Here is a 23273-nt window from a genome sequence, read left to right as displayed (position 1 = left end):
GACCTGCTGCCCCTCCGGTGTATCGTGCGCCGCCCCCAAAGGCGCACTGTTTCAAGTTTTCAGTTACTTTCGACGCGACTGCTGACGACATCGTCGACGGCATCGAGTCGGTTGTCGGCCCGAAAGGGCTAGAGAGCCTCCAACACCATGGAGGCATGAAGTTCTGCGTCGCCTTGGCCTCGGCTGCGGCGGCGGAGAAGATGCTAGTGGAAGGCGCCTTCAACGTGAATGGCACTTCCGTCCCAGTAGCCTGCGTGGGTCCCGCCGTGGTCCACGTGACGGCTTTTCCTGTGCCGCTGTACGTGGGAGATGCGGCGCTGGCGGCAGCACTGTCCTCTTACGGAAAGGTGCTCGACATCACCCACCCCGTCCTCAAGGGCCGTCGTCACGTCGGCAACGGGACGCGCGTGGTCCGGATCGAGATGAAGCAGGCGGTGCCGAACTTCTTGACCGTTCAGGGCCACCGCGTCATGTTTGACTACCGAGGCGTCCGGAAGGTGTGTTCCCGCTGCGGGCAGGACGGCCACATCAGCGCGGCGTGTCGAACGGCGCGGTGCGCTCGCTGCGAGGTGTTCGGCCCCGACACGGCCTGATGCGGAGCGGCTTGCAGGCGCTGGGGTGGAAGCCACGGAACAGCCGACTGCCTGCGGCCACGGTCCTATGCGGCGGCCGCCGCCTAGAGGCAGGAACCGAGTAAGGTCAACGTGGCCGCAGAAACGCGGAGCCCACCAACCGTCCGGACGCCTGTTGCCGACGCAGGCCCAAACACCAGCCGCCCGAGGGAGCCCGAATCCGCCCCCGCGACCGAGGTGCCTGAGAAAGAGCAGCACCATGAGGGATAACCTTCAAACGAGGTGGAACCGTTCGCTGTAGTTTTCGCCGAGCCCTTGGCGCCGTTTCCCGGCACAGGCACCTAAGACACCGTGATCAGCAGCGACGAGTCGAGCGTGGCGTCGGGCGACCTGGTTGACGTACCGGACAAAGTGGCGCCGCTTCGCCTGACAGGCGACTTGACGTGCGGCCAGGTGTCAGGAGCGACGACTCCTGGAGGTGCGGACGACGCGCGCTTCCCGTCACCAGCCAGACACACCCTCCCATCGGCGACCCTGGCGTCGGCATCGGCTTCAGCTGCGAGCGTCGCCAAGACCACGCAGCAACCGGTGAGCGAGGCCACAAGCGCCGACGACCCCGAAAATATGGACTTTTCCAGACCTGACTTCAAACGTGCCCACCCCCAATCATCGGAATCCGAAGGGACTGTTAACGAACGTTGCAGCAAAAAAGTGCCGTACATGGCAGCGCTGTTTAGGTTGTATGTTATGCCGTCGGTGCTCTTGGCAGTCATTGCGGTTGTGAATCTCCTCTCCCTGAATGTTCGGGGATTCCAATCCGTAGACAGGCAGAGAGAGGTGATGCACTTTGCCAGGGCTAGGGGCGTCGACATCCTGTTTTTACAGGAATGCAATTTTTGTACTGCCCTTGATGTGCTGAATTTCATCACCCGGTTTTCTGTTTTTGCTTATTTTTCGTTGACTGACTCTCATATGTGCGGTGTTGGTGTCGTCTTTGTAAACCCCTGCCTGCGCGTGGGTGCTCATTGCACTTTCGGGCTGGACGGCCGCACTCTTGCGATCGACTTCACTTTAAACCAGCGGCGGGTACGTGCGTTGGTTGTATACGCGCCAGCACGGCAGTCTAGTAGTTCCGATTTTTTTGAGCGCCTCGACTCATTCCTCCTTGGTCCCTACCCCACTTTTATAGTCGGTGACTTCAATTGTGTTCTTAACATCGACCGTGACGTCCGCGGACAGGGTCACGGTCGCCGTTATTCCGGTGCCCCCGCGCTCCGCGATATCGTGACTCAGTTCGGCTTGTCTGACGCGTGGGTCCAGCTTCACGGGGATGCCTTTGGAGCGACGTGGGAGAGATCACAGTCAGCGAGTCCAATAGACAAATTCTATTTTCCACCAGAGCTCGCTTCTTTTGTCGTTAGCTGCGACGTTCTCGCGTTCCCTGCAGGCACGCCGATGATTTCCGATCACCACCCCTTGTCAGTCAGGCTCGACTTTGGTGAGGACACCCCACGTACTGTTACGTGGCGCATGGATACGAGCCTACTGGCAGACCCGGAAAGCATGGCGTCACTGCGTACGGCGTTGGCCGCATCGTGGAAGAGCTTCGTTGCGACTGATTCATATGAGACACTGAAGGCTCGTTGGCAGGCAACTCTGGTGGCGGCCGGTCAAGACCGCAGACGCCGGGTAACTCATGCACTGAATGACACCCTCAAGCGCATCCGTATAGTGCAGAGGGGAGCACCCTTAACCTTTGCCATGAGCGATTACATGAGTCTACTTAAAGCACGTTACCACGTGTTGCTCTGCCAGTCATCACGGGCAGCTAGCTAGTCGTGCATACCAGCTCGGACGGCCGATATCAGATCCGGCTGTGCTACGACACTTACGCGCAGGCACGGGAGAGGAATTCGCTCCCGCTACTGTGCCTTTCGTGACACTCCCAGAGGGCACCCAAAGCAAAACCACGTCCGATATCTGCACGATCTTCGCAAGCCACTTTTCGAACCTGTTCTCTACGGACAGTGTGCTACATCTTTAAGATGGTTATGACGGGCTTCTACAAAGTTTTTTTGGAAACTTGCCACGAGTAGCTGAAGAGTTGCATGAAAACCTTTGCGCACAGCCCAAGAGCTGCACGCCATCCTGCAGAGTATGAATGCAGCCTCTGCCCCCGGTCCAGACGGCATTTCAACAAGTTTTTATTCGAAGTTTTCTTACCAGGTCCAAGGAGCGCTGCTGAAGATGGTCAACGGCTTTCTCGCGGATTGGTTACGTCCAAACTCTTTCCGCGAATGTCGCTTCATACTCCTCCCGAAAGCGGGCGGTCTCCCCTCCGACCCGCAAGCATGGCGGCCCATAAGCCTCTTAAACGCAGACTACAAAATAGTCGCATCTTTATTGAACACAAGAATGGGGACGATCCTGCCTCACCTAATCCACCGGGCTCAAACCAGCAGCGTGCCTGACCGCTCTGTGTTTGATGCATTGGCACTCACAAGATACCTGTTCACGTTTGCCAGCAGGACGGGAATCAGCGGGTGCTTTGTTTCGCTTGATCAGGCGAAGGCATTCGATCGGGTGGAACACTCGTATCTGTTCGGAGTCCTTGAAGCCTTCGGATTCCCTCCGCAAATTGTCAGCAGGCTGCGCTTACTTTACGCAGACCTGAATGCTCGTCTCTCCGTAAACGGCTACCAGAGCGCTCCCTTCTCAGTCACCCGGGGCATAAGGCAAAGATGCCCTCTCTCCCCAACGTTCTTCGTGTTATGCCTGGATCCACTCATCCGGCGCATTAACGACAGCCCATCCATACGCGGCTTCTGTCTGCCTGGCCAGGGCCAAATCAAGGTTTCGGCCTGTGCCGACGACGTGTCGCTTTTTCTCAAGGACGAGGATAGCTACGCCGGTTTTTCGCGGCTGTTTCTCGAGTACAGCGAGATATCGGGGCCCTATTGAACAGGATCAAAAGCAAGGCACTAAGGTTTGGCACCTTCACACCGAACCTTGCGGGCGAGGTGGAGTGGGTGCAGGGAGTGAAAGTCCTGGGAGTAGTATTCCTCGCCAGCGGAGAAGTAGCCCGCGCAACCTGGACTAACCTCCGCACGAACGCTGAGAAACGCCTCTCGGTGGCGTCAATTTTCCGCCTTTCAATGGCAGAGCGCTGCTATATAGTTAAGTCTACAATCCTAGCCATATGTTTTTTTGTCGCCCGCGTCGCAAACCCACCGCGCACGTTTGCTCGCAGGCTTACCTCGGCCTGTGGCTCTTTCGTTTGGGCGGGCAAAACCGAACTTGTCTCACGAATGTTCATGCGCCTTCCATCGTACATGGGTGGGTTTGGTATACCTTGCATCCGCACCATGTGCAATGTGCTCGCCTTGCGAGGAGTACAAGATCTTGTACGCAACCCAGACTATCCCTGGAGAACACTCCTCACATATTTTCTGGGTACAGCGCGTAACGTGTTTTTTACACAACACGTGGTTGGCCCTACAGCCGAGCAGCCGCCGGCATTTTTCGTTAAAGTGCGTCGCACACTGGCGTCGTTGACTGCCAGCGGGCCCGATCTGGATGTTGATGAAACCCCGCCCCCCAGGATGTGTGAAGCACTAACGGTCGCTGAGCTGACCCGCGAATAACTCCAGAAAACGAGACGGGCACGCTGGCGCCAACTGACCTCAGCTGCGCTTCCTGCAGATGTCAGGGACTTCGGCTGGCTGCGAGGCTGGCGGGTCTTGCCCACAAGAGACCGCCTTGCGGCGTGGGGCGTGGCGCCCTCCGCCCGATGCCCGCAATGCGGTCTTTTAGAAACGTTGCGGCACGCTATGTTCGACTGTGTAGTGGCGCGCACCTTTTGGGTACTGGTGTCACGGATGTTTTTAACCCGCCTCGAAGCGCGCACTAGTTCACGCGAACTGTTTACAAATATGCTCTTGTGTGTCGGCATGTTCGTTTTGTGGCGGCAGCGTGGAGCGGCTTCCTTGAATGGGCGTCCGCAAAGAGCAATGTTTCCAATGTTGCAGCGCCTCCGCACGCGCCTCTTTGAGCAAGCATGCGTGGACGCACTGTCAATGAGTGAGTATGAGTTCTTGCGCAAATGGTCGACATATTTCATCGTCCTGCGCGGCGGTCGAGTGTCGGCTTTCTTACTGCCTTACTGACGTGCTCAGTGTTGCGTCACTGCGCATGTGTTTGACTGATCAGAGCATTGAGTTCAGCTGTTTTTCATTGTATTTTTGTTTTTTATTTTTTTTTTTTCAAATTATTTTTTTATTATTTTTTTATTCACATTATTATTCACACACACATTATTTGTTCACATTTTGTTCACATTATTTTGTTCACATTCCTGAGGCGTCCGGAAGGTGTGTTCCTCCGCACAAACCAAATGCGTTGACTTATGCAGAAGTCGTCGAAGTACTAAGTGAGCACTACAGTCCGAAGAGACACGAAATCACCGAAAGCTTCAAGTTCTTCAGTCGTTGTCAAGCGGAGGGAGAGCCGATTAATGAATTCCTGGTAGAGATTCGCCGAATAGCTGACAATTGCAATTTTGGCAGTGCTTTGGATCGCATGCTACGAGATCGCATTGTGTGTGGTATACGGTTAAGTGCCCTACAGAAGCAGCTACTGGCAAAGCAGAACTTAACGCTTCAAGATGCTGAGACGATGGTCCTTGCAGCTGAGGCTGCGGATAGTCGCGTGGAACGGATGTTTAGACCGACAACGACACCCGGTACAACTACACCCGTGTTAAAAGTACGGGCGTATCAGACGGGAGTTCGGCCAGATGAGAGGAGGGCTGCCGAGCATCAAGAATGCGCAAGGTGTGGTAGTACAAAACATAATGACGCAGGTTGCTGCTGGTCTAACGCCCGTTGTTACCGCTGTGGACGACGAGGTCACCTCGCAAGGAAATGTCGAAGCCACGGCGCTCGGGGACAATGCACGGCAAGGACGGCGCAAACTAACGCCCTTTCAGGGACGGAAACCGACGAGGAACACGAGGAACACGATGCCGCCCACATTTGGACTTTGGTATCTCAACGAAAAAAACTGTCTGGAACCACCGATCCGCCGAACAATTGCCTGGGGAGGCGTGCAGCTGAGCATGGAAGTCGATACTCGGTCGCCCGTTTGTGTCATTCCGCGTCAGCTGTACGATAAGCATCGCGAGCAATGGCCGAAACTCAAACCGTCCAGCCTGAATTTATCGTCCTACACAGGACGCCTTCCAATAGTTGGGGAGCTTGCGCTCCAGGTTTGCCATAAATGGGTGACAGTAAAGTGTGCGCTGACCGTGTTGGACTGTGCGGGACCAAGCCTCTGTGGTCGCGATTTAATCCAGCAGCTGAACAGCGCAGGCGTTCGGGTGGTTCGGTTTGTCGAGGACTCCGTGTCAACAAAAGAAGCAAGCGAAGCCAGCGTGAAAAACATATTCCATGACTACCACGACGTGTTCTCCGAGGAACTGGGGCTAATCAAGGGTCCTCCAGCCAGCTTGCACCTGAAGGAAGGCGCCGAATCAAGTTCTGTAAGGCCAGACCCATTCCATACGCGCTACGCGAGCGAGTGTCACTTGAATTAGACCGTTTAGTTTCTCTGGGCGTACTGTCCCCGGTGGCTCATTCTGAATGGGCAACGCCCATAGTCACAGTGCTTAAGAAAGACGGTGCAGTAAGAATCTGCGGAGACTTCAAGGCCACGGTAAATCCAGCGTGTGCAACAGAGCAATACCCATTGCCAATCATTGAGGATATGTTTGCCCAACTTCATGATGGGGACTATTTCAGCACTCTGGATTTGCGGGATGCATACAGTCAAGTGGCTTTAGACGATAACGCGAAGAAAGTTTGCGTCATTAATACGCCAAAAGGGCTATTTTGCTACAATAGGCTTCCTTTCGGGATAGCCTCTGCACCCACAATATTCCAAAGAAAAATGGATGAGGTTTTGGCTGGCCTTCCAGGAGCGCAGGCTTATCTTGACGATGTGCTCATTTCCGAGAGAGCGAGTGACAGCGGTGAGAGGCTCAAAAATGTCTTAGAGCGCTTCCGAGAGTGCGGTGTAAAGCTAAGGATCGATAAGTGCAAGTTGCGTAGCCCAGCGGTAACTTATCTTGGTCATCGCATCGATCGTGATGGGCTTCATCCGACAGAGAAAAACCTTGACGCTATCATGTAGGCGCCGAGCCCCTGTAATGTCAGCGAGCTACGTGCGTTTTTGGGTATGGTTACGTTTTGCGCGAGGTTTCTGCCGAACATGTCAACCACACCTGGTCCATTGTATCAGCTGCTTGAAAAAAATGCACGTTGGCAATGGAAACAGCCTCAAGAGCTCGCGTTTGAACGTGCCAAGGAAAGCCTTAAAACAGCCAAGGTTCTCGTTCAATTCGACCCTTCGAAGGAACTTAAGCTTGAATGTGATGCATCTCCGTACGGTGTGGGAGCTGTCTTGTTTCACACGACTGGTAACATTCACAAGCCAATCGGGTTCCGCTCGCGAACATTGACCCAGGCGGAGCGCAAGTATTCACAGCTCGAGCGAGAGGCACTGGCTCTGGTATTCGGCGTCACGAAATTCCGTGACTACCTTCTAGGTCGGGAATTTACCTTGGTGACTGACCATCAGCCACTGCTCGGCCTGCTGAGATCAGACAAGCAAACACCCACAATGGCCGCCGCACGGATACAACGGTGGGCGCTTCACCTGGGGGCCTACCGATACCGGCTACAGTACGCACCAGGACAACAGATGCTGAATGCGGACGCCCTGAGCCGACTTCCGCAGCGGTCTCCGGAATCTGGCGACGACGGTGAGCCGCCCGAATATGTGCTGTCGCTGAACCAGCTGAACAATGGCGCCGTAACAACGCGTGAGCTGAAGGTATTGACGTCTTCTGACCCTGTCCTGGTCGAGGTCAAAAGGTACATACTACATGGGTGGCCCAGGAACACAAACGGAATGACCCGGGCTGTGCTGCCGTTTTTTGACCGTAAACTAGAACTATCCGTAGCACATGAACTGGTGTACTGGGACTGGGGTAATAGGGTCATAATACCGACCGAAGCTAGGGAGCGAGTGCTGCATATCCTACACGAAACGCACCAGGGTTCACCGGCAATGAAATCCGTCGCACGTTCTCTGTTCTGGTGGCCAGGCCTCGACAGAAACATTGAAGAGGTGTCTGCTCAGTGCCAGCACTGTGTGCAAAATCTGCCAATGCCAGCCGCGGCCCCCGTCGTTAACTGGCCTGAAACAGGCGAAAGGTGGTCCCGTATTCACATTGACTACGCGGGTCCCATCTGCGGAAAAATGATACTCGTAGTAGTCGACGCACATACCAAGTGGCTCGAAGCACTGCCTTTGGCGCAGGCTTCAACGCAGACTACAATTAACGGTCTGCGTGACATTTTCAGCAGGTTTGGAATACCTCGCACAGTCGTTTCTGACAACAGTACCCAGTTTACCAGTGAAGACTTCGCGTCGTTCATGGCAAACAACAACATTGTGCACCTTCGATGCGCTCCATACCATCCCCAGTCTAATGGTGCGGCGGAAAGGGCCGTGCGAACTGTAAAAAATGGCCTTCGAAAAATGAGTAAAGGGAACCTAGAAGAGAATCTAGTACGGTTGCTTTTTAACTACCGGAGGACTCCGCAAAAGTCGGGTAAATCCCCAGCAGAGCTGCTTTTGGGCTATCAAACACGTTCACGCTTGGACACATGTTTTCCTCCAGCCCTTCCGGGACCAAAAGAGAGCAACGATGACTGGCTGCCACTACCTGGAAGTGAGGTATATGCCCGCAATTACGGTGCGGGGAGCAAGTGGACGCCCGGTCATGTGAAGGCGACGTCTGGATCGAGAATGGTGACAGTGGAAACATCGGACGGAGTCGTCCAGCGGCACGTAGACCAGGTCCGCCCGCGGCAAGAAGCACCAGGGGTTACCCCGGCAGTAACTACAACCACTACACATCCCAGTGAGCCAGACAAAGCAACACAACTACAGCATCCAAAAACTGTGAGCCCGGATGAAGACACCAATGCGAGGCGCATCCCAAATGGCAACGATTCTCCACATTTTCCAGCCCCAGATATTCCGGTGGCCCCGTTGAACACGGGTGTCGCCCAGCAAGCTCTAAGACGCTCGACAAGAGAACGCAAGCCAGTGCAACGCTTTCATTTCTGAGGAGGAAGGAATGTGGAATCTTCACGTGCGTTTCCGAAGTGCGCGCACCTCTTATCGCCTTATCTGGCGATCCTTCATAGCTTCGAGCTATCGCTATGTACACGTGCTCCTTCCTATCTTCCGGCCACTCGGCTGCTTATAAATACGTCCTACACTTTTGAATAAACGTTCATTTTTCTGGTTCTACTGGCTGTGCGGCTGCTTCCTTGGTTCGGCGTTCTGCGGGCACGCTATGGATATGCAACACCGCTGCGGGCAGGACGGCCACATCGGCGCGGCGTGTCCAACGCCGCGGTGCGCTCGCTGCGAGGTGTTAGGCCACGACACGGCCGGATGCGAAGCGGCTTGCAGGCGCTGCGCTGGAAGCCACGCCACAGCGGACTGCCTGCGGCCACGTTCCTATGCGGCGGCCGCCGCCTCGAGAAAGGAACCGAGTAAGGATAACGTGGCCGCAGAAAGGCGGAGCCCACCAACCGTCCGGACGCCTGTTGCCGACGCAGGCCCAAAGACCAGCCACCCGAGCGAGCCCGAATCCGCCCCCGCGACGGAGGTGCCTGAGAAAGAGCAGCACCATGAGGGATCACCTTCAAACGAGGTGGAACCGTTCGCTGCAGTTTTCGCCGAGCCCTTGGCGCCGTTTCCCGGCACAGACACCTACGACACCGTGAACAGCAGCGACGAGTCGAGCGTGGCGTCGGGCGACCTGGTGGACGTACCGGCCAAAGTCACGCCGCTTCGCCTGACAGGCGACTTGACGTGCGGCCAGGTGTCAGGACCGACGACTCCTGGAGGTGCAGACGACGCGCGCTTCCCGTCACCAGCCAGCCACACCCTCCCATCGGCGACCCTGGCGTCGGCTTCAGCTGCGAGCGTCGCCAAGACCACGCAGCAACCGGTGAGCGAGGCCACAAGCGCCGACGACCCCGAAAATATGGACTTTTCCAGACCTGACTTCAAACGTGCCCACCCCCAATCATCGGAATCCGAAGGGACTGTTAACGAACGTTGCAGCAAAAAAGTGCCGCGCGCGTCAAGTGCCGCACATGGCAGCGCTGTTTAGGTTGTATGTTATGCCGTCGGTGCTCTTGGCAGTCATGGCGGTTGTGCATCTCCTCTCCCTGAATGTTCGGGGATTCCAATCCGTAGACAGGGAGAGATAGGTGATGCACTTTGCCAGGGCTAGGGGCGTCGACATCCTGTTTTTACAGGAATGCAATTTTTGTACTGCCCTTGATGTGCTGAATTTCATCACCCGGTTTTCTGTTTTTGCTTATTTTTCGTTGACTGACTCTCATATGTGCGGTGTTGGTGCCGTCTTTGTAAACCCCTGCCTGCGCGTGGGTGCTCATTGCACTTTCGGGCTGGACGGCCGCACTCTTGCGATCGACTTCACTTTAAACCAGCGGCGGGTACGTGCGTTGGTTGTATACGCGCCAGCACGGCAGTCTAGTAGTTCCGATTTTTTTGAGCGCCTCGACTCATTCCTCCTTGGTCCCTACGCCACTTTTATAGTCGGTGACTTCAATTGTGTTCTTAACATCGACCGTGACGTCCGCGGACAGGGTCACGGTCGCCGTTATTCCGGTGCCCCCGCGCTCCGCGATATCGTGACTCAGTTCCGCTTGTCTGACGCGTGGGTGCAGCTTCACGGGGATGCCTTTGGAGCGACGTGGGAGAGATCACAGTCAGCGAGTCGAATAGACAAATTCTATTTTCCACCAGAGCTCGCTTCTTTTGTCGTTAGCTGCGACGTTCTCGCGTTCCCTGCAGGCACGCCGATGATTTCCGATCACCACCCCTTGTCAGTCAGGCTCGACTTTGGTGAGGACACCCCACGTACTGTTACGTGGCGCATGGATACGAGCCTACTGGCAGACCCGGAAAGCATGGCGTCACTGCGTACGGCGTTGGCCGCATCGTGGAAGAGCTTCGTTGCGACTGATTCATATGAGACACTGAAGGCTCGTTGGCAGGCAACTCTGGTGGCGGCCGGTCAAGACCGCAGACGCCGGGTAACTCATGCACTGAATGACACCCTCAAGCGCATCCGTATAGTGCAGAGGGGAGCACCCTTAACCTTTGCCATGAGCGATTACATGAGTCTACTTAAAGCACGTTACCACGTGTTGCTCTGCCAGTCATCACGGGCAGCTAGTCGTGCATACCAGCTCGGACGGCCGATATCAGATCCGGCTGTGCTACGACACTTACGCGCAGGCACGGGAGAGGAATTCGCTCCCGCTACTGTGCCTTTCGTGACGCTCCCAGAGGGCACCCAAAGCAAAACCACGTCCGATATCTGCACGATCTTCGCAAGCCACTTTTCGAACCTGTTCTCTACGGACAGTGTGCTACATCTTTAAGATGGTTATGACGGGCTTCTACAAAGTTTTTTTGGAAACTTGCCACGAGTAGCTGAAGAGTTGCATGAAAACCTTTGCGCACAGCCCAAGAGCTGCACGCCATCCTGCAGAGTATGAATGCAGCCTCTGCCCCCGGTCCAGACGGCATTTCAACAAGTTTTTATTCGAAGTTTTCTTACCAGGTCCAAGGAGCGCTGCTGAAGATGGTCAACGGCTTTCTCGCGGATTGGTTACGTCCAAACTCTTTCCGCGAATGTCGCTTCATACTCCTCCCGAAAGCGGGCGGTCTCCCCTCCGACCCGCAAGCATGGCGGCCCATAAGCCTCTTAAACGCAGACTACAAAATAGTCGCATCTTTATTGAACACAAGAATGGGGACGATCCTGCCTCACCTAATCCACCGGGCTCAAACCAGCAGCGTGCCTGACCGCTCTGTGTTTGGTGCATTGGCACTCACAAGATACCTGTTCACGTTTGCCAGCAGGACGGGAATCAGCGGGTGCTTTGTTTCGCTTGATCAGGCGAAGGCATTCGATCGGGTGGAACACTCGTATCTGTTCGGAGTCCTCGAAGCTTTCGGATTCCCGCCGCAAAATGTCAGCAGGCTGCGCTTACTTTACGCAGACCTGAATGCTCGTCTCTCCGTAAACGGCCACCAGAGCGCTCCCTTCTCAGTCACCCGGGGCATAAGGCAAGGATGCCCTGTCTCCCCAACAATCTTCGTGTTATGCCTGGATCCATTCATCCGGCACATTAACGACAGCCCATCCGTACGCGGCTTCCCTCTGCCTGGCCAGGGCCAAATCAAGGTTTCGGCCTACGCTGACGACGTGTCGCTTTTCCTCAAGGACGTGGATAGCTACGCCGCTTTTTCGCGGCTGTTTCTCGAGTACAGCGAGATATCGGGGGCGTATTGAACAGGGGAAAAAGCAAGGCACTAAGTTTCGCACCTTCACACCGCACCTTGCGGGCGAGGTGGAGTGGGTGCAGGGAGTGAAACTCCTGCGAGTAGTATTCCTCGCCAGCGGAGAAGTAGCACGCGAAACCTGGACTAACCTCCGCAAGAATGCTGAGAAACGCCTCTCGGTGGCGTCAACTCTTCGCGTTTCAATGGCAGAGCGCTGCTATATAGTTAAGTCCACAATCCTAGCCGCATGTTTTTTTGTCGCCCACGTCGCAAACCCACCGCGCACGTTTGCTCGCAGGCTTACCTCGGCCTTTGGCTCTTTCGTTTGGGCGGGGAAAACCGAACTTGTGTCACGAATGTTCATGCGCCTTCCATCATTCATGGGAGGGTTTAGTATACCTTGCATCCGCACCATGTGCAATGTGCTCGCCTTGCGAGGAGTACGAGATCTTGTACGCAACCCAGACTATCCCGGGAGAACACTCCTCACATACTTCCTGGGTACTGCGCGTAACGTGTTTTTTACACAACACCTGGGTGGCCCTACAGCCGAGCAGCCGCCGGCATTTTTCTTTAACGTGCGTCACACACTGGCGTCGTTGACTGCCAGCGTGCCGGATCTGGATGTTGATGAAACCCCGCCGTCCAGGATGTGTGGAGCACTAACGGTCGCTGAGCTGACCCGCGAACAACTCCAGAAAACGAGACGGGCACGCTGGCGCCAACTTACCTCAGCTGCGCTTCCTGGAGATGTCAGGGACTTCGGCTGGCTGCGAGGCTGGCGGGTCCTGCCCACAAGAGACCGCCTTGCGGCGTGGGGCGTGGCGCCCGATGCGCGCAGTGCGGTCTCCTTGAAACTTTGCAGCGCGCAATGTTTGAGTGTGTAGTTGCGCACACCTTTTGGATAGTAGTGTCACGCATGTTTTTAACCCGCCTGAAAGCGCGCACTTGTTCACCCGAAGTGTTTCAAAATATACTCTTGTGTGTCGGCATGTTCGTTTTGTGGCGGCAGCGTGGAGTGGCTTCCTTAAATGGGCGTCCGCAAATAGCAATGTTTCCAATGTTGCAGCGCCTCCGCACGCGCCTCTTTGAATAAGCATGCGTGGACGCTCTGTCAATGAGCGAGGCTGAGATTTTGCGCAAATGGTCGACATACTTCATCGTCGTGCGCGGCGGTCGAGTGTCGGCTTTCTTACTGCCCTACTGACGTGCTCAGTGCAGCGGCAATGCGCATGTGCTTGAATGATCACACCTTTCAGTTCAACCGTTTTGTTTTGTATTTTTTGTTGCTTTCGAAAAAAATAAACTTCTCTTTCCACGCCGCCGCCGAGTGACTGAGTTTTTAGTGGGCGCAAGTCAGCCCAAATATAGAGTTTCGTTTAGAAGCCATTCTTGCTGTTTTCCTGTTCGCCGGACTGCAGTCACCACTACGTGACAATAGTTACAGCTGACAACCACGTGGATATAGAAGGAAAAAGAAACGCAGAATTAGAAAAAAATGCAAATTGGTTTCTTGCCAACAAGCTAGCCGTTGATTCAAGCAAAACCATGCACGTAGTGTTCAGTTCGCGAAAAAAAACCATCGAGTACAGACAAATTACCTTTGTTATTAACGGTCGCCCGCTCGAAATAACGAACGTATTCAAATATCTTCGTGTCACTCTCGATGAACACCTGCACTCGAAAAACGAGCTTGCTTCAGGCTGTTATGCTTTATTAGAGGCTCGTGATGGTTTTGACAGATATATACATACTCCGTAACCTTCATTTTGCTCTTATTAACAGACATTTAATATAATGTGAAGAATCTTATCTTGACCCTTTCCGACGGTTACAAAAACGGGCTATACGATGTATAACACAAAGTTCGCATAATGAACACAGTGAGACTCTCTTCGATTTGTTAAACATCTTGCCGATTGATCTTTTACGCACATTAAGAATAGCGTACTGTGTGTACAAATAGTGAAATATAATGATCCTTTTAATGCCGCTTTGTTTCGTTCATTTTATAAACTGAACCTCACCTACGGCATCTTTAACCTCCCACCAAATAATAACTACAGTGAACAGCTGGTACAATTTGCAGGAACCAAAGTTTGTAACAGTTTACCGTTGGAAATGAAACCATGACATAAAACTCGTAAAATATATAAAACTTTATGAAACTTATCTGACCAACGTGACGGTTATGGTAGAGAGAGGGTGTGGTAGATGGTCCTTGGCGATCACAAAATGAACAAGGGAGGGGAATACCTCAGGTTGCGAGCCAACGTTTCGACAAAGGGACTTGTCGGTTGTTTTGTGTTCTTAGCTGTTGCGCTGTGTTGCTTTGGTTGGATTTTGTTGAGTCTAAAATAAAATGCGCAATAATGCATTTTATCTTTACACAGTGGTTTTGGTCTGTCGCCGATATTTTTGTACTTCTCAGTTTCACACAATAACTGTGCCTTTGGCTACACATATTTTGTTTTGCACCCCACACTAGCATCTGCCTATGTGTTCAGATGGCGTTGGCACGAGGAAAAAGAAATCAAATCAAAAATCAAATAACAAGACCGAGACACGGGAGGCGCCGACGCAGAACTCGGGCCTTGGCGTGATTAGCGAGATGGGTTGGATGGCCGACGCCAGCCTGGACCTGATGGGCTTGCCTCCGCCGGCGCATGCACTGTTGCAGAGGGGTGTGGCTCAGGGGGCACCGCAGATTCTTCGGGAGCTGCGGGACGCCCTCACCGATGTTGTGACGCGTTACCGCAACTCGAGCTCAACGCACGAGGAATGCGGAACGACGAGAGCCACGTTTCTACCATGCTGCCTGAAAATATACCACGAACTAGCTTTTTAGCCAGGTGGACGGACTTTAGGAGCACGCGACTGCATCTGTAAGAACACTACTTGACCAACGTCTTGAAGCCCGGCTCTGCAATGAGCCACCGGTGGAGCATCAACGCCATACTCACCGTTTCTACCGAGTACCTTGTGTTTCCACTTTACCACTCCGACTTGCAGACGCCGGACGCTTCGTCGGTGACAAGATCCTGAGGAGCCTCTACTACCGTCAGCTTTACGGCAAGCAGCTCCCAGGGCGGCGCAACTACTACAATGAGATAGTGCGTGACGAATTTCCGCACCACGAGGACCCAGAGGCTATTCTTTTTGCCTACATACGGCGCCATTTGAAGGATGTGAGCCTTGCTAACTACGGGCTATTCTTCGTCACCTCCTGTTGTGCGCTGTGTTCCACCGGTGACTGCTTGGATGAGCTACACGCGAGCCGGTGAGAGTTCACGGCGGCATCCTTGCAGTGCCAGATAGGCAGCTGCGGGTGCTGCTTAGCTATACCGCCTAGAAAGACCGTGTTGAAAGAGAATATTAGCTGCCGTCCTTCCTTTCTTATGCGATGTCCAGGAAAGCATTTGCAGTAACTCCCCCACTGTGCGTTCTTCAGAATGATGATAAGTTACAGCCACGACAGCGTCGTCTGTTATAGGGTTCTAGCGATGCACAGCAGCTTATTGCAGAGCCTACATGCTCCCTCTTAGCTCAGATAACGGTATGGCAGGTAAACCGGGATACGGCCCAGTCATTGTGCGCACCGGCGGTTGTAGTATGCAAACAGAGATAGATTCGTAGTTTTATTTACACGGGCGCGTCGAATGTCGTGGAATCGAATGTCCTTCGGCACAACGGCTGGTCTTATTCTGCGACACGATTTTTTTTTTACGGCACTGGGTTCAAATTTCATGTCAATCGGCGCAGAACATTCGAACGTATGAAGAACGTATGACACTAGAACAAGCCTGCTGAGATGGGATTTTACTTGAGGCAGTGCATTTTATTTTACTTTGGCGGTTCAAAGACCGCAGCGTGGAAGTGGCCCCGAGTGCATTTTTTCTCCGGCAGTTTTATATATCTCTGTTCTCGTTTGTGTTTAAGCTGATGGTGCCTCTGTGCACACTTCATTTGGAAAAACGAAAATTTCCCCATAAATGTGCACTTCCAGTTGAGAGGCTTACAATTTTTCCCTGCTATTGCTTGTAAGATCCCCCCACGCCTCCTTACATGTAATTTTGCATATACTCAGCTTGGCGACTCCGGTGGTTATCTTCGTGGGCTTCGATTTTCATCCCCCTTCAAAGCGTAGATATATAGCAATAATAATCTAGTATCAGCCATTCCCAATGGAAAAGGAGGGACCGAACGAATGCATTCTGGTCCCAAAGCGCAAGAAAACTGCGAAGGAAACAAAGCATGACAAGAAAGTGCCGCGTAAGCGCTTTAATGCAGCAAATGCAGGTAACTGCTTCGTGGAGCGGTCCCGTCTCGTGGTGGAATTCGGCCGCTACTGCGGGACCACAGGGAGTGCCGCCGCCACTGAGGTGGCGTTGGACGGTGCCGAGAACCAGTCTGGAAGCTTGCCCCACTGAAAGATGAAGTTCCCTAGGGTGCTCACCGTCAGGATAATCGCCACGACGCACACGAACTTCAGCATGAGGCTGCCGACAACCTGCGGCGATTTCGCATTTCTTAGCTAGTCGCCCTCGGATGAAATGGACAGGTGAAATAGAAAGGCGAACACAGCGCGAGAGGCTCTCTACCACCTGCTGATCGTTGCGTCGCTCAAAGAGAATTCAAGAATCATTCTCTCGGCCAAACCACTGGCATGTTCGCGCTCACATTGAGCTCAAAGGTGGCACTGGCGGTAAGTGTTGCTATTCTGCCTTCAGGTAGGGTACTTAACGAAATCGATGACAATTGATCTAAAGTTCGCATCGTATGAGGCGATGTCAGAAAAAAAAAGAAGACGGTTTCCTAACAGGTGCACTGGCGGCGACAGCTGTTGTCGGCGGGAGAATGACTGAAGGCAGACGGAACGTGGCCATCCTTCGAAATGAAGATCGATGAATGAATGAATGAATGAATGAATGAATGAATGAATGAATGAATGAATGAATGAATGAATGAATGAATGAATGAAGGCCTTCAGGGGCTAGCGATGGCGCTGCTGGTACAACTGTTGCGAAAGCGTCTTTTGGCCCTGCATTGCCTCCGGACTTTCGATGAATAGACCGGTTTCACAAAGCCCACTGCGCATGCGCGCGTTTACCGGAAGTAGCCAAGCGCCATCTTGGTTTTAGTTGTTCGTGCCGTCGTCTGCACGACAGCCCACTTTACGTGGCACCTTGACTGGCATTATACTCGATCGCAATAGATTTTAACCGTTTTATTTACTGTGTTTAGATAAAGGAAAGAGAGGCGCCACTGCGGAGTTTCGAGGGGTACAGTGCTAATCGCGGAAGGCTCAGCGCTGAGAATATTCAGTTGCTGCAGGGATTGGCGTGACCGCGGCGGAGATGCTGCGCTTGCTACTCGAAACCTGTCGTTAAAAATGTCGCAGGTGACGATAAAAACGTGCTTGACCAGCTATTTTGCTCATTTTGCAAGCAGAAGATTTCTTGGCATAGCGATCAAAAAGCGGTTTAAAGTCTTGGGACAGTGTCTACACTTCTTGCCACCTAATTTTGCCGCGCTAAGTTTCGTTATATTCATCTATGCAATCACTATAGCCGTGTCACAGTACGCTTGCTGACTTTATTTTTTTTTTCATGGTGCTTCTTTAAGACTGGCCATGCGGTAGTTTTTTTTATTCATATAAACCTAATTTCACGATGGCTCAGCGGATTGCCAGCCGGAAAGCTGAGACGTAGGAGCGAGCTATGCTGTTTTTCTAGAGTTGTGACGAATGCTTGTGTTAGGTGCAAAATGAGAAAAGAAGCCAGTGGGGGAGGTTTTGAATGCGCCAAATTGTTATTGAATGGTTTTTAATTTTGTGACCAATAAGTTGATGTTCGAGCTGATTGTTGCGACAAGAATTTCTTTTTGATTTAGGGTAATATAATCTTTGCTGCCAGTGCGTCTCTCATTTATGCGACTCACTCTCGTTAATTTCTCAATACGAGACAGACCACGTTGACTGATGGGTAAACACTAGATAAGCATTTTTTTTTTTCAGAGCGAGAACTCTACTTCAAGACTAAAGCTACAAAATCCGGGCTATCACTGAACATATTGCAAGGGCTGGGATTCACACCCGCAGCAGCACGAAAAGATCAGCTTCGCTGGCCACTGCCCGAGAGTAACCTACGTTATCGCCACAGCCGATCACGGCTCGTGCTAAACTGCAGCACACTCTCGCACTCTGTGCATTGCACATAGTCGTCTCATCAACTTTCATCTGCGGCGCGAACTGATCAGATCAGCTTAACCTAGATCAGAGCTTAGCCTGAGTCTAATATGGTCACCAGGCGTGTCGACGACCCAGCAGAACAAACACATGAGCCAATCAAGCTAAACACATGCTTTCGCATGTCTACTCTGTTGAAACCCATTCCATACCATTCCGGAGGAATGTTTCGGAATATATCGGATAAGTTCGCCCTCATGTTCGTCTTCATGCTCATCGCGGTTTCCGGATGATCTTTTCCTTAACTTGCCGGGAATTGAAGGGCCGGACTCGAACCAAGTCAAGGCCAAAAAGAGCGGCTTAGGTTCTAGAATCGGCCATCTGTGTGTACCAACTGGTAGTGCTAGGAATCGCAATGGCTTATCAGAAAGCGAAATCAGCGAAGGATGTTGAGTAAAGGTGCCCAGCGCCAAAAGCGGAGGCCACCCAGCAAGAAAAAGCAGCTGATAGTGGATAGGCCCCTCAAGGCGCGAAGGCAGCCAGGGAGGCCATACGCGCCGTTCAGCGCGGCGAACACAAGCGGCCGAAGGATGCCACCATCTATTCTAAAATACGCTACATCTTTCCTGCATTGCATTGTACGCATGACGGCCAGATGATTTTAATTTTTCTTCGGCTTCTTCATCATCAGTCATCAGCTGATATGATGCCAGATCCGGCGACACACGTTGCTACTTGAACCGCCGTCACAGTTACGGGGGAAAGGATTTAAACCGGCCAGGCTACGGACCGACGGACAACCAAGTGCTCATTGCACATGCATGCTCCGTCGCCGCAAGCTTGGCATGCGCGCTTGATCTCGCTGCCGGGGTGTGGTGCCAGGTCTTCCGTCCGGAATTGGGGGATTGTGAAAAAGGCTTGCGGGAGTCGAGCGATCGAGCACTAGATAACGGTGTTCTGTGCAGATGTTAGTGGTGCGTGGAGATGCCACCGACCACTTCAAGATGCGAGGCTTTGTAAAACACAGCATTATTTACAAAAGACCGCAGAGAAAACGTGGCTGCACATGCACACTTAGAATGCATGTCGTCCGTTGGTGTTTGGTTTGGCATGCGAGGCGCTAAATAATCTATTTAAATTAAGACATTGAATTCGAGCGTTTCACGGAAACTCGTCTGGTCGGGGATGGACATGAAGGTGAAGGCGAAATGCCGACCACTGAACAAAAGTTCTTGACGAGATTGGGAACAAGGCTCCCGTGTGGCAGCCGAAACGTCAACAACAATTCTTGTGTGGTCAGTGTTTCGGCGTCACCTTCAAAATTAGACATTGTGCAGCAAAAAAAAAAAGAAACGAAAAAGTGTCCATTAGGGGCCCACAACTTACTCCTTTTTCTCACGCATAAAATTCTCTGCGGCGCGACACGAAATGGTCGGCTGGAACTTACCCGAAGTGAAGTTCCCGACGCACATGCATCCGTACTACGCGCAGCAGCACTTTTCACCGCCTGAAACTATCCGTTTAGCTTTTGCAGGGAGCCGGAGGAAACGCGAAGAGTGGCTCAGTTTAGCTCACATGTGGTACACCGGCCGTCGTATTTATGAAAAGAAAAATTAGAGCTTATGAAACGGATTGACGCGGAGGAAATGCGACAGCATTGTTCTCTGCCTTCGCTTCCTTTGTGTTATCTTTCTGCAACCTGGAACGTGAACTGTGCCCACCGCTACTTGTAACTTCACACTGTCGCTGAAGTCCCCTTACCAAGTTGCTGTTGCCGGTGCTTCATTAGAGCCGGCGTTTTGTTCTAGCCGTTGTTATAGCGGGAGAGCGGTAACTCCCGCTATACGCCACCTGCCACACATGGCAAGCGAAGGCTTTACACATATGCCTACACCAAAAGTTTTTCTGTCATGACCCTTCTAATGCTCTTGCATTAACCCTCTCAGGCACCATTTTTTTGTTTTATTGAAATCGGCTATTTTTTTTCACCTAAATAGCATATTCAGGCCTCAAGAAAGGAAATTTGTTCGTTTTTGAGCGTGAAAGACCAGCGTGTAAGTTTTTACAACGATGTTCAGAATTCCGTACAAAGTGTCAGATTTGTTAGAAATACTTACATCGAAACGTTCTCATGTGTCAGGTAAGCACCGTAGGGATCGTGGAATCACTTTGCGTTTCAAAGATGCACATTACGCCCGAAGTTGAGCAAAAACAATCAATGTTTTCACTTGCGACAAAATCCGTCTGCACAAAAATGATGGACAAAGTGCTGCCTCGCTAACTGTTGAGTTAAACATTATTTACTACGCTAGCTACATGGCACAAAAAACAACTTATTTGGGACAAGAAGGGTGCTCAATACGACTGAAACAATGAAACCACTGCTAGGTGCACCAATGCCTGAGAAAAAGCTGTGAGTTTGCTGTATACACGATAGTGTACAAAGCGCCTGAAAGGGTTAAAAAGAATTGACCTTCGACATGCAGCCTTTTATGACCGCCACTTGGGAAGCGCTCCAGCAGAATTTATCTTGAAAAATCTGGCGCTTTGATTGGGATGATTCTTTGAGGATAGGAGACTGCCATGCCTCCTGCGACATTCACAGGACATGCTGAGCGCTTCTCAACACCCCAGTATAGCGAAGAAGTTAACTTTGCACAGTGCCACCAATATTTTGCTGTTCGAGCACAGGATGGGCTACTACGGGGAATACCCGGGTTTCAAAGCGGAGCTTCAGAAATAATATCATAAACGAGCTCTGCATACGACAAACTGGCCCGGTCCCCATTGTTGCGCGTCGTGTCGCGCATGTGGACTTAAAATTTTCTTTTAAATTCCTCTCAAAATGTATGTCTGCTAGAGCTTTGTTGGGCTTTGCGGCATTGCGAATAGAATGCGTACAAACAGTGCTCAGCAATCATAAGGTTAATCGCAAATTCGTTACAGTGACGTGTGCTGCTGGGTGTAGCAGCCGTTTAACGTGACGGTTGGCCTACTACTATCGCGGGGAAACCTTAATGAACACGAGTTCGCTGAAAACAAAAACAAAACAAAGCACACAATGCGTCAGCGCCGTCACGCCTGAAATGCCGGAAAGTATGGCGACATGCTCGATTCGCGTATCAGTACCAAGCGACTGGGTAGCAAGGCAGTCCCGAGGTATGGCCCGCATATGTGTCCGCCAGGCGGCCGACAGCTGTGCTGTTTTAGTTTAATACTTTGCAAACTGCACCGCGCTGTTCGAGAAAGGTGTGTTGGATATTGCACTGGAGCTAAAAGTGCGGCCAGTGGCGTACCAAGTCCCAGGGACCGATGCCCAGGCGATCGTAGGCGTAGGCCACGGCGAAGGACGAAGTGGGCAGCATGAGCGTCGAGGATGCGGCCACTGTCACCGGAATGGCCAGGTACAGCGGGTTGCAAGGCATTGTCGTAGCCTGTGCGTAGGGCAGGGTTAGCGTTTCCTCTACCGGCGAATGTGGACACGTCCGCATCTCCCGCCTAACTTCCGCCCTCCGGAAGCAGCGGAGTCGCTGCGAAGTAACTGACTGTAGAACCCAAACGCAGATCTGTCCCATCACACTCCATGATCCCGTGTGCATTTTACGGTGTGAGCCGTAATACGGAATCCACCCTTGGCCTTAGAGTAACTGAGGTTCGTATATAGAATATGGCAACTGCCCTGAGGGGCACAAAAATTCACATTGCGTTGAGCTGTTGTCGAGTCTCTAATATAAGTCGATTGGTACTCAAGTTTTAAGAAGTTTAGTCGTTAAAAAGTCAACATGTTCTTGATTGATAGAACTTAAAACAAAGTAAATTGACTATACATTAATCAACAGTCAATAAACAAAAACTAGTTCACAAAGAGGTCAATTCCTTTGGCTGATTATGCCACCAATTGACCACACCTGAAGCAAGTCTCACTTGAGGTGACGATATTTCCTTCCCATTATATAAAAGTTTCTCGCAGTTCGCGACTGCTAAAAAATATTGCTCATGCCATGTCGAATGTCACTTCGCAGAGAAAAATATAGTGTATTATAGCACTCAAGATTCTTTGATGGCACAAAGAGGGAACAGTGCTCCGAAAGTTAATTTCGAAGCGAAAGCTTCACTATGGGACCTTGTGCTTCTATCGCCGGGTGCCTAGTTTTGACCATCAGCTGAGTTAGAGGTCAAACCATGAAAAAGAGAAAAAGAAATTAAACCCAAATCAATGACTGGGAGTCGAACCCGCGGCTGAGCGAACAGATCTCCTATAAGGGCCGCTCAGCGAGAACACTAGGATATATTGCTGCATTTTTTTCTTAATTGCATGGAAATAGTGCGAAAAAAAAAGTCTAAGCATGCTTACGCCTCAAAACGCCAGGCCATCATACTTCTGCATTACCCCACCTTCCAGAACATCAAAAGTCTGGGAGGCACACACGTGCATTCAGATAGGGGAGCCAGCTAGGCGGCTCTTGCAGGGCAGCATATACTTAAGGAAAGTAATATACTGCGCAAAAAACAGGGACAGGAGACACAAACAACAGGATTGGCACTGAATCAGTGCCAGTCCTGTTGTTTGTGTCTCTCTGCTGTACGTGTTTTTTGCGCAGTATATACTTTCCTTAAGATGAGCCACCATACCAAAATTTTGATCGACAGCATATAATCGCCGCACCAACGCGCATTGTTCACGAAACACAGATTTCGACGACCGTAGTTATTCGGTGTGGCGCTCCATCATGCGGCTGTTCCAGAGACTAAATAGACCCAGGAACGTAAATAGATCATTTGGCACAACACAGTTTTCCTCCACAGGCAAGAAACGGATACGGTAGGGTGTGATGTCCTGAGTCGCTTTGGGACGTTAAACCCCAATAAACCAATAAACCAATACCCAGCTCCATGCGCGAAGACGCTCGCCATGTCAAGTAGGTACAGTACGTAGTATCTTGTTCTATCTTGTTGGAAAAACTTGGTATCGAAAAAAAAGGAGGGTGAGAAAGGTAAACAGCTAGGGGAAGCAACAGCGCGCGGCGCGAAGCGAGAACTCACGACGT

At 51.9% G+C, this 23273-nt stretch overlaps 2 protein-coding genes across 2 annotated transcripts in view; one reads left to right on the top strand and one right to left on the bottom strand.

The window, feature by feature from the left end:
* Positions 1-7235: 7235 nt before the first annotated feature.
* LOC149356679 (uncharacterized) lies at positions 7236-8954 on the top strand. Its single transcript, XM_089577811.1, has 2 exons — positions 7236-7392; positions 8317-8954. Exons 1-2 carry the CDS (start codon positions 7251-7253, stop codon positions 8766-8768), a joined length of 594 nt encoding a protein of 197 aa, XP_089433937.1. The 5' UTR covers positions 7236-7250; the 3' UTR covers positions 8769-8954.
* A 7429-nt stretch (positions 8955-16383) lies between these two features.
* Positions 16384-23273, bottom strand: part of LOC149356678 (uncharacterized) — a 106551-nt gene continuing 99661 nt past the window's right edge. The window contains exons 12-14 of the mRNA XM_089576405.1: positions 23269-23273; positions 21522-21659; positions 16384-16548 (exon numbers count right to left, since the gene is read on the bottom strand). The exon at positions 23269-23273 is cut by the window's right edge and continues 329 nt beyond it. Of these exons, the coding sequence (XP_089432531.1) occupies positions 16384-16548; positions 21522-21659; positions 23269-23273 (308 nt within the window). The remainder of the gene's footprint in view (positions 16549-21521; positions 21660-23268) is intronic.

Source organism: Amblyomma mixtum, chromosome 3 (assembly GCF_055824585.1).
Source record: "Amblyomma mixtum isolate Tamu chromosome 3, ASM5582458v1, whole genome shotgun sequence".
Taxonomy (NCBI): Eukaryota; Metazoa; Arthropoda; class Arachnida; order Ixodida; family Ixodidae; genus Amblyomma; species Amblyomma mixtum.
Note: the sequence above shows the minus strand (reverse complement) of the source record. Positions and strands in the feature narration are given on the sequence as shown.